The sequence below is a fragment of the Erpetoichthys calabaricus genome, chromosome 1 (assembly GCF_900747795.2).
Source record: "Erpetoichthys calabaricus chromosome 1, fErpCal1.3, whole genome shotgun sequence".
Classification (NCBI taxonomy): Eukaryota; Metazoa; Chordata; class Cladistia; order Polypteriformes; family Polypteridae; genus Erpetoichthys; species Erpetoichthys calabaricus.
In genome coordinates, this window is record NC_041394.2 from 90,768,500 (window position 1) to 90,780,746 (window position 12,247).

The window sequence follows — 12,247 nt, forward strand, 5'->3', positions numbered from 1 at the left end:
ACTGTTTCCCCAATGGCTGTCCCCAACTCCATTCAAGTCATGCTGGCAAGTTAGTCAGTGATCACAAGCACCCATCTCTAATTTCTGGTTTACAAGTATGAAATGCCCTTTTTTAGACTATCCCAAATTAATCATTTTTGTCTTTATCCTGCTGAAAATTGCAAGGTGTCCTATTAAATTAACACCATAATACATTATCATTTCATATATATTTTTTCTAAGAATGGCCAGTGTCGAGGGTTTCTTCCTACCTTGGATCTGATTCTGTCAATCCAAGCTTTGTGCCTCCATGACCCTTAAATTAGATTTAGTGATATTTTTTATGTTGTCGTGTCTACTGCAAGACGTGACCCACTGCAGATGATTGTCCACTGTCATCTTTTATATATTTATGTGGAAAGGTTTGTTTTATTTTTTCACACACAACATATTTTATACCTCCATAATTCTTGCTACCATGATGACCTATGAAGTTCTAACTTCTTCTTCTTTTGGCTGCTCCCATTAGGGGTCGCCACAGCGGATCATCTTGTTCCATATCGTCCTGTCTTCTACATCTTGCTCTGTTAACACCCACCACCTGCATTATGGCAAGCTGTTTTAACATTTAATCCATTTAATTTCCATATTATGGCAAGCCGTTTTAACATTTAACCTATTTTACATGATACCAGCAGTTACAGTGCTGATATCGTTGCTTTTAAATTTGATATCAAGTTGCTGAAATTTGATATAAACTTTTTAAAATTTGATATCAAGCTTTTAAAATTTAATATCGAGTTTTTTAAATTTGATATCACACTTTTGAAACTTAATTTCAAAAAAGAGAGCTTAAATGCTTCCATAGTATGGCAGATCACTTTAACATTTAATCCATTTGTCTTTTTATGAAATTTGATATTGAGCATTTGAAATTTAATATCGAGCTTCTGAAATTTGATATCAAATTACAATGTTGATATCCATTTTTAAAAACTTGATATAAAATTTCAAAAGCTTAATATCAAATTTCAAAAGTGTGATATTAAATGTTATAAATGTGATATCAAAATGACAAAATGCGGTGTGAGAGTTTAAAATGCATATATATTTGTATTTCAGCTGTCATATCAAATTTAAAAAATGATATCAATTTTCAAAAGCACGATATCAGATTTTAAAATGTTGATATCAAATTTCAAAAGCTTGATATCGAATTTTAAAAGTGTGATATCAAATTTCAAAGTGCTGATATAACATTGTGTATTATAAATTTTCAGAATAGCTTGCTATTAAATGGTGGTCAATTGTCAATGGCTTTTCTTATATTCAGATAAGCTATTTTCTTATAGAACTAGAATTTTCTTATTATTATTATTGTATTTTGTTTAAAGGCAAACGTTCTTTACATTAGGCACATGTGCTCTTGTGGTTCTCAAACTTTGTTCAGTTTCTTTAAATTTGAATTATTTAGTTAGTGGAATAGGTGACCAGTGGGTCGCTGGATAACACTGCTGCCCGAGAGCTCCCACAGCAGGTTTGAATCCAAACTCAGTTATGGTCTAAGTGGAATGTATATGCCATCCTCATGTCCACACAAGTTTTTCTAGGTTTTCCTATTACATCCCAAAAACATGCAACACTTTTTAATTTTGGGCATTGTAGTTGTAAATATGTGTAAGCATGATGAGTTGGCATACAAATAATAGCAACTAAATTGAATTCTTTTGGTGACTCTAAATTGTCCTGGTGTGAGTTAGTATACCCTAAAACAGGCTGGCACCACACAAAGGATTTGTACCTTGTACTTCATGTACAGTAGCTGAGATATGCTCCAGCCCTTGTAAACCCTATACTGGACTGAGCTGAGGAAAGAGTGAAAGTGTGTAGCCCTACTGAGAAATTTTAGTACACATTTTGCAAAGAAAGTTGCCTCCAGTAAGCCTTCCCAGGGCAAGTAGGAATAACCATCTCTTACCATCTGCTGGGACAATTGTCCTCAGTGTTAATGGCACCTATTAAAGTATAATGAGAGCATCTACAGCTTAAAGGAACTGCTCTGAGACATCAATACAGATTGAAAGATTTCATGTTTATCCCATAGGTGAAGATAAATAAATGGATGCAGTGGCCTGTGGTGCTGCCAGTGCCATATTTAGGGATAAACTAAACAACTACAACATAGGGTCTCACAAAATTGCAGATTTTTTTTTTCAATTGGATGTGATTTTTATGTGTATTAGTTTTAAATGTGTAATCAGAAAATGCATTTTTTTGAAAATAATTTGTATTTTTCTCTTTAAATACCTTGTTATTAAATAATTAAAAGGCATACATGTTTTCAGTTTGTTTTTATTTTTATTTTTTTGTTTTTTTTAGGTAACCCAATGTCCTGTCATGGTATACACCTTTGTGGAAGCTTCTGATGGAACTTTTTAATAAGAGGCCTCCAAGCTTTATATAGCTTAAGGCTTCACCAAGTCTAAATCTGGCACTGCTCTAGCTGATTATGATCTTGCCAATTCTCCTGTAGGACACAGATGTTACACACAGGCAGAAGCATGTTAGGTATAAGGAAGGGCAAACTGAATTTATAATAGACAATGTGGCTTAGTGGTTATAGCACTAGATTGCTGAACTGGCAAACATCTGGTTTAATTCAAATTGATTCTTGCAGTATAACATACCTGTGGTGCAATCATTTAAAATATATATAGTCTTCATAATCCACCTTAATGAAAGGACAAGTGTCTTTGCATCTGTCTGTGTGGCCATCGTGTTGTTATGTCTCTGTTTTCCAACAGATGGCGCACCACAAGCTTTAGCGCTGCTTTTACAAATCCTATACCAAATGATATATAACAGAGACATAGCAACCGGATGGACACATACATTCCAGAATAAATTGTGTCCCTCCAAACATTAATGCTGAGGTCCGTGTTGATTATTTGCAGTAGATTTCAACCTGTCTTAGGAAGGTAGCACAGCAAGTCATACTGTAGTTTGGTACTTGTTAACTATAAGTTATCCACTTTTAAATGGTGCACTAGAAAATCAATTTGGTGTTCTTGTTTGAAGTGGTGAAATAATGGTATTTTAATTCAAGCATGTTTGACAGGGTTGTAGAGATGCAGTGAACTGAAAGCATTGCATTTATGATCTCAGACATTAGACAAAAATGCTATATTTCTCCATAGTACAATGCACTGTGCTGGCTACTACTATCAAACATCTTTTTGATGTCCTGTAACTGAGATATGTTCATAATATGAGTGAATACTTTATAATTCTTAGGAAAGCCATAATCCACAAAGTTGTATTTTTAATAGACCATGCATTAGAAAGAAACAAACAAACCAGTTGCTCCAAGTTTCAATACCAGAACATGTTATATTTCATTAATGCCAGTGTATGGAATGGAGTTGCCCACCCAGAAAATACTGCATCTTAGGAACCCTGATACACTACTGCATAGAGTTGATGATTAACCTGGATGAGTTTCCTCCAACATGACATGATGATGCAAAGAACTGAAAAGCTGGTACTGTGCCAGGAACTGGGTGCATTTCATTACTCCGCTCCTGAGGATATCACATGTTCTTCTTTTGTCTCTTTGGCTTTTCTCCAGCTACTCTGGGATTCATTCTATACCCAAAATTTGTACATGTTTGGTTTTTAATGTCTTTAAATTTTACTTGTGTGTGTTAAATGTGACTTTCTATTAAGTTGTACCCTCTTCCTTGTTGGCTTCAGACTCAAGCTCTCTGAAAACCATTAATGGATGAAGCAGTTTCAGAAAAAAATTATGAATATTGATGTGAAAGATTTTTTTTAGAGAAAGTTTCATGCTAAATAAACTCTGTTTTATATAAGCATTAGATGGAGATATGCAATATACATATATTGTAAAATATGTATTTTTTAAATATATATGATACACTATAGTGTAAACATATTTATGTTTACACATATATATGCGTGTTTTCAGATTAGAGATCACTTCATCACACCCCCTGCAGAGTAACCTAGATATTTCAATAATCATATTGATTTTTTTTAGCGCCCAGCATAAAATGTATAAATTCCACAAAAAAACTATGTTGCATTTAAAGATTAGCTTCTGTAAGGCAGACTTCTACAATTGCACCAAGGCCCCTGATATTTTTTTAGTGATGTACAAGATTAATATGGTTAAGTCCATGATCTTTCGTCTGTCCTATTTTATTCAGAACGTGATTATGGTGAATAGACAATCGCGAAACATCAAGGGGGACAACGCCAAAACCTTTCCTCCATACCCTTTCGATTTTTTCTCCAAAGTTATTCGAGAAAGACTGCGCGCGAAAATCACAGAATCGGCTAAGACCCTGGTCTCTTCCAATCCTTAAGACGCACCTGCTCCTTTGTAATCTTCATTGCTGTTCTCCCTTCAAAGATCTTCTACACAACTGTAATATTTAACGAGAAACTCCTGGAAGAGGCCGTGATGTCTTCGCCGTCACTGATTGGTTTCAAATTGTGACGTCACGCACATGAGACGCATGGACGCCCAACAGTTTAGCAGGGCGCCGTTTTCAAACGCTCGTTTTACTCATATCGAGTGTTTTGTGTTTGTCGTGGGTTAACGAATAGTGCACTTCGACTGTAAGTAAAGACCATGTTTACCGCGCCATGGAAACGTCAACCCCCAAAGAAGAGCATCTTAAATTATTAAAAAGTATAAGAGAATTGGGAAATTAATAGAGAGACAGAAACGTACTGAATAAAGTGCTGAATAAACGTTGAAAAACTTCTTCTAGCCATCCGTTTTCTAAACCAGAAACGCGTTCAAGGAGACATTTTGTTTTTTTTTTATATATTCGATGGGTAAGTCTATCACTCATTTAACGAATTTTGTGTTCAACATGCGCCTGATTAGGATGCATGCTTGTAAAATAGAGTAGGTTGTCAGCCTCGTGTGGGAGACTGGTGGTGATGACAGAATAACATTAATAAATTGATTGAAACAATTACATTTATGTTTAATGTATTTTATTTATCCATTACCTAGATAATACAGTGTATAGTTATTGATTATTTTAAGTCAGTCTTTATAATAATAAAGGGTTCTTTCCTGCCTTGTGACCAATACTCACGGGGTAGGCCCAGGCACCTAATATTGGATTGTGGTATTTATGACCTTAATGTCCCCTTTATGCTATTTACAATATCAGCATTTAAAGTGAATTTTAGTTTTAAACTAAATGCACATTTTCCGCATAGGAGATTAGTTATCCCATATTTATTAATAGTGATTGTGAAATGTTTTATTCCATACTTGAAACCTGTTATCTGTAGTATTTTGCATCGGATGTATTCGACTAAATCCTTTCTGTGCACATTCGCGGATGCTGTCACGTATTTTATGTTTAGCTTTTAAACTTGCTGTGTTTATAAAGCCAACTGAATCCTGAGCTGCAGTGTCTCATCAGTTTATAGGTATGTTCAACAGATTATTTGGATAACGGTTTCGTGGTCCAAACTGTGTTTTTCAAAATTAGGATTTTCGAGCATTACATTCAAACAGCTGTTTTTATTCACGCGAACGTCTTTTAACAAAAGTGCGCGTGCGGCTGAGAATTGGACATCCCTGTGAGAAAGAAATCCTCCTCTAAGCCCCGGTTGGCTGTAAGCCGTACCCAGGGCACACCCTCCTGTCCCTTTTGAGGTAGACCGTGATGCCCCGCTGCCGGACGGCTCATACTTATTAGGACCCAGTCACGTGGAGCATAGGACTGGCAACAGGCTGAGGCACCGGCTAGAGCCCAACGATAAGCAGTGAAACGGCCAGGAAGGGGGACAGCGGCTGTACAGCGGCGAAAAGCATACAGGCAGGAGGAGAGACAAGAGACGGTCGACATGACACAAGTCGAAACACAAGTGCAATATAGCACCACCTACCACATGCACTCGGAGGATTACATGATCCAGGAGGAGGACTGGGACAGGGACCTGCTGCTGGACCCTGCATGGGAGAAGCAACAGAGGAAGGTAAAGTGTGCACTATCCCAGGCTCCGTTTACATTTCTTCACTATACACCCCCCTCGAGAAAATATACCTAATATTCCTCAGCAAATCCTGATTAACAGGTTGTAATACAGCCATAAAGGAAGAGACAGCTCTGGATGACTTGATAGACGCATCGATAGAGTAGCGGACACGGGAGAAGATGCGCAAAGTTGCTTTCACAGTTGCGGAATTTAAGTGACAATTACTTGGGATCCCATATTATCAAAAGAGTTTACAAAGTTATGCGTAAGAGACTGTATTAACTGATATGCACATTTTTTTTCCTTTTAAGGCAGTTTCAGTGATGTGCAGTTTAGTCTTTTAGCATTTTAGAGGAACGGCCACATATTTATTACACAGCAAATATACGGACCTAAATATAATGAACATTCTAAAGGTATTTCTGTTATAGAACAGACAATATCTCAGCTGTTTTCCCAAGTGGATGTGTTAATGAGGTCAGGTCCTTACGGTATGTTCGCATTTCTATAAAGGCTGAGAAGCATTTAGAAGAACGTGTCAGTTATTGTTCGTGGTGTGAACGTTTCTGCTCCCCTAGCTAAAAATAGTGTTCCATTTGAATTTTACCAGCACTGTTTGAGAATATAACAGTACTGGTACTGGAGAGCTGTAAAGTTAAATAGCTTTAGAGGAAAACGTAAAATGTACTCTGACTTTATACTTTACTGATCGCCAGACTTTACTACCATTTTTTTCATTGAACAAATTATAGCATAACCCCACTTTTTCACTGTATAATCAGCGCCAGCTTCTAACAGGCCAAGTGATGAACTATACAATAAATAAGTGAAAAGGCAGGGAAAGCTTTTTAAGTGTCCAGTCGTTTGCTCTTTACTCAAAGTTAATTGACACTTTTTTAACGAGATTCCAAATTTAAAAGAGACGGCTGAGATGACACTTTCGAAGTGACATCAGACGTCTTGAGAAGGGAGAGATCGCGTTACGGTGTGCAGGCGACCTTGGAAAATGTAAGGCTGCCAATAGTCAAGACATAAAAATACACCTCACCTCTTTTTTTTCATCCTTAGTGCTTTGATGGAAATTTTTTGCAAGGAAAACGCTGACGGCAACGGGAAACGAGATGCACGTTAATCCTATTTTTATTATTGTCATCCTCGTCATCGCCTAGATATAGTGAACTAATCTGAATATATGAATTTTGAATAGCTCGTCTTCTACATGACCGATTCATAGTATATCAACATTGTTGTATAACGTTATATTCATGATTATTCAACCGATTGAAAGGTGGACACTTCAGCAACTAACTAATTGACCTTCAAGAAGTGCCAAGGAACGCAGGCACGTTTTGTTAAACATTAAAATTTGCCCACAGTTATTACATGAATTTTTGGGCAACGTGTTAAGATGGTATAACATTCTCACATCCTATTAATTCAATTAAGAGTGTTACGCTAACACATTTTAAATGTATCGTGTTCCACAAAAGTTACCATCACACTTTTTTCGATTTTATACGTTTGCCATGAGATGCATGTCACTTTTGTGGTACGAATTATTGTCCTTACCACAGCATTAGATCAATTTCGTCGTCGACAGTTCTCACCTGTCTTCTCGCAGGACTCCAATGGAGTGCGTTCCACGGGGACTTGACAAGATTGAAATATGTGCACAGATGTCGAGCGCAGAGAGACGGGGAGAGGGAGAACGTGTGTTTGCACTTAGGAATGGGGATTGGGTGGTGGCAACCCAAATAGCCTCATGTGCTAAATATAACCACCGCAGTGCGGGACAAGTCGTGTCTTTTTTTGCCTGAGTCTTCTTAAAATTTTGCATGGGAGCTGAGGCTTTTCCAGATCTTCTATGCCTCTAAGTGTTTACAAGCTTATACATACCTCAAGTCTTAGATGTGCGCACATTCAAAACCGACGTCGCAAATCCTGAAGACCTGCTACTTTAGCAAACAAGTCTTGAGCAGTGTTCGATTGCACCAAGAAGCTTTTGAAGCATGACTTCATTTTCCAAAATGTGCAGCCAGAGCTACTCAAGGAGCTGATGTCACCTCTTAAATAAAGGAGTCCAATTCACACTCGTTAACTATGTGCTCTTAAAAAAAAAAAAAAAAATCAATAGCAGGTCTATAAAATGTACATGCTTAAACCTTCAGTGCTTAGCAGTTGCCCTCATTATGAAAGTACTTTAAGGAATACAATGAATAAATGTAGTTCTCTTCCAAAATGCCCTTTTGAAATCCTCTTTTAGCTGTTCATTTCTAAACAATAAAATAAGTTATGGTCATAATTCATACATCTGTCTGTAAAAAGTTTTACTGCAAACACAGAAGTATGTGTATTGATTATGTCATTATGTATTTAGGAAAGTAAATGCTGAACATTTTTACAGGATGCATGGAACTTTATGATGTGAAAGAAGCTACTTTGAATAAAGGGTTGTAATTTTTTTGTCCACTATGGAGATACAGGAATCGTGTTAATTTCACTCTTCATGCGACTGCCTTGGTTTTAGAAATCATATCTTGAGACCATAGATGACAATACTGTTTTAAAAGAATTTAAGTTGACATTTATGAACATCAATATTTACAAAAATCAAACAATACTGCATTTTGTGTTACCTCAAGCATTCTTTTGTTCACTATTTATGGTTATGGGAACTAGAACCTATACATGCAGTGCTGGGTAGAAGACTGGACACAAGGGTGGGTACAGTGCATATCAGCATAGATCAGTTTGCAGCCGCTAGTCAAAACAAACTGCACAAATTTAAGATATGGCAAGGAAATTGACTATCCACAGAGAACAAAGCAGATATGTGGACTATGAATAATATGTACTGTACACAGAAAATGACTAGGCCTACAGTAGGACTCTGTACTTGTGAAGCTGAAACACCATTCCACTCCATCCCATAATCATTACGCTTATGATTGAGATGGGTGAATAAAACTGTAATCCTTTTATTATGTTTTCTAGTAAAATTACACAGCATAAAAAGATCACCTCTTACCATGTCACTATGTAAAAATATTGAAATCATTTTCACTTTATTATTGAATTAAATTTATACCAGCAATAGCCAAAAATAAATATGCATGTTTTAGAAATTGGTGTTTTAAGTTAACTAGATAAGATATCAACTTTTTTTTTTGAATTAGCAAAATGTGCATAAATGTCCAGCAATAGCCAAAATAAATATGCATGTTTTAGAGATTTATGTTTTAACTAGATAAGGTATCAACGTTTTTTGGAATTAGCAAAATGTGTATAAATGTTTAGTTTTGCTTCTTTACTTGTTTGTAAAGAAGATTCTGATCTGGAGCATAATTTTATTTGCATGTGACATCATTCTGAAAGGGTCTGGTTAGATACATGCACCCCATTTTCTGTCAAATCAATGCAATGCAGAAATTACTGAATAAACCTGCTTTATTGTTTTGTTTAAAATGCTTATGGTTATTTAAAGTATGTTTTAAAAATAGATGCAGAGAAGGCCTAGTCCATACATGTAAAGCTTGACATGCTTTCTGTACCCTGACAAACATTTGAAACAGATACATACATAACATATTCATAAACCTTCAGGTTTTAGATACATACATAACATATTCTTTAACCTTCAGGTTTGAGAGCTGATACCTATTCTGGCAGCTTCAGACACAAGGCAGGATACAGCCCTGGTCAGGACACCAGTCCATCTTAGGGTACAGACATTGTAAATGTTCCATAGTGTAGTTTGCTGCATGCTAGTCAATAGTTTTATGTAGTTTGAAATGCCCTCATATAGTAAGGTGCCATAGTGCACAATCTAGAGCATAGTTATCCTTTCTATGTACCAATGCACTCACAAAGCTTTCCAGCATGTGCCACCCTGTTTATGATTCTAAACCCGGTTTATAATTTAAATTATATTGCTGACATTTTAAATCTATATTAATGCTAAGATGAGAAAGAACAGTGTTAAACTATAGTAAGATCTACATTCAAAAAAGCAATTACTAAAAAAGTTTAGTAGATGCTTCAAATCTATACTTGTTAATAATGTTGTTGAAAAGAAAAATAGGCATTTCGGTCTTTGATCAGGAATCTAACTGATATGCTGTAAGATTTCTGCTGCAATGCTTATACCCATGGTAATCAATCCACAACATGCAGTAAATGTCTTAGGTATATATTTAGCCAACAAATTGTGGAAATACTTTTGCTTAACAGAACTTTGTCTGAATGTTTAGAATTTTGTAACATATAGGTTTAGATTGGACATGACATTAATATCCTTTTTTATTTATCCGGTTTTGTTTTATACAATGATTTTCAAAATGATCACTAAACATACCACTTCACAAAGCAAATACAATTATGTAAACAATGACTAACTAAATTGCTAATTTATGTAACTGCATGAGGTAACAAATATGGAGTGCTTTTGGAAAAATCCTTATGATCTGTACTGAATACTTTCCAGAATATTAAAGTAGAAACAACAATTACACATTATTTTAAAATTAAGTGGTTTCTTTGGAAAATTAGAAACCAATAATGCCTTCTAACATAGAGATTTTTCTGGAATCTTGGTAATATATTGTATTTGATGAAATAAGACTACAGATCAAACCATTTCCTTCAAACTCTATTATTCTAGGATCAAACTGCATAACTCTTTTAAGAGGCTGCTTTAACATTGATAACAAGAGTGTGATGTTGATTTTGAGAATATTATCAACATGTCCCTTAGGTTAACTTTGATGGTCCTACACCATTACTGCACTTACAGTATCTATCTTCTTCCTCTTCATCTTTTCCCACTTATTAGTCTCATTTCTGACACATAAGAATTAAAATGAATATTACGTTTTCAAACAGTCTCTCACAATAAACACAATATTGGTCAAATTGTTACAGTATTACTCCTTGCATACTGGATTATCTAATCTAATCTAATCTAAATTGGTGGGTGGCCATTTTGTTTTATGACTGTCTAACTTTATTGCACTTTACTACACAATACAGAATTTGCACCTTGTGTTAAGAAGTATAGGAAGTTAAACATATTTTCTCACAGTGCACAATTTTGAAGAGTTAGTTCATTATTTATTTTCAAATCTTTTTTTCTTTTTTTTAGAATGCAGTTATTTTGAAATAGTGCTAGAGGGATTACCAATGAAATGTCAGAAGTATGAACATATATTTCCTGTTTTTAAGTCCCTACTTTGGCTTTCAGTTAAGTTTACAGCAATGGTCTACTTCTAACATATAAAGCTGTGAATGGGTTTAGATTCCTTTGCTGAACAGGAACTATTAATACCCAGGTTCCAAGTTGTACATTAAAATTACAATATGAAGTCCTTTATGTAGTTCTAATTATACATTTTTTTATTTCACAATGCTATATTGACCTTAAGTTATTTGTCTGTGCTAGAATTCTTGTTGTGACTTATTATTACAAACCATCCCACCCCCTTTTTAAAATTTCCTTATGAATTCTCCTTTGGGACTTTGTACTGTTCCAGTCTTGGCCAAGTTGTTTTTCTGGCAAAGGAATGAGTCTTAAGGGTGAACAAGAATCTTTGACATAAAAATTTGACAATAAGAGGGTCAAGTAGGAGTATGGCAGCATAAGAATAGATTAATCATAAAACAAGTAGTAAGGGAGGTGATAAAACAAAACTCTGAACAGATTCTGGAGCACAGAAAACTCTACAGTTCAATATTATTAGGAACAATTTTGCTGCTTATTGTTATGGTGAAGACTTCCATTTTCATTGTTTGTAAGCCATGAATACAACTTACAAACACACACACACACACATATATATATTGCAGGCACATTTATGCATACTCAGCCACTTTTGAAATGCAGGTTTACCTAACAAGTGTATCTTCTTCGCATGAGCAGAGCCTGAAACTCCACAATTTGTAAAGTTACAGCTTTATCCATGGTTTAACTTATTTAGATGTGAAATTAAGAATAGTGTAAAGTGATACATTTTATGCAGTGTATTTCATTTCTTGTATTGAGACTGTTACATGGTGATAACTGAGAGCCTTTAATGATGATTTTCTATGGATTTTCCAGTTTTGCTAGAATCACTATATCCTTTTATAAATGCAGAAGTTAATATTACTTACTCAATATTTGGAGTAATTTTGTAATATTTACATTCTTTATCAACTCCCAATTCAGTTGTTTAATGATTATGGTTTTATTATTGAGGGCACA

At 35.2% G+C, this 12,247-nt stretch overlaps 1 protein-coding gene across 1 annotated transcript in view; it reads left to right on the forward strand.

The window, feature by feature from the left end:
- Window positions 1-5,737: 5,737 nt before the first annotated feature.
- Window positions 5,738-12,247, forward strand: part of actn3b (actinin alpha 3b) — a 77,041-nt gene continuing 70,531 nt past the window's right edge. Inside the window, exon 1 of the mRNA XM_028803260.2 lies at window positions 5,738-6,009. Coding sequence (XP_028659093.1) covers window positions 5,878-6,009 — 132 coding nt within the window. The 5' untranslated portion in view covers window positions 5,738-5,877. The remainder of the gene's footprint in view (window positions 6,010-12,247) is intronic.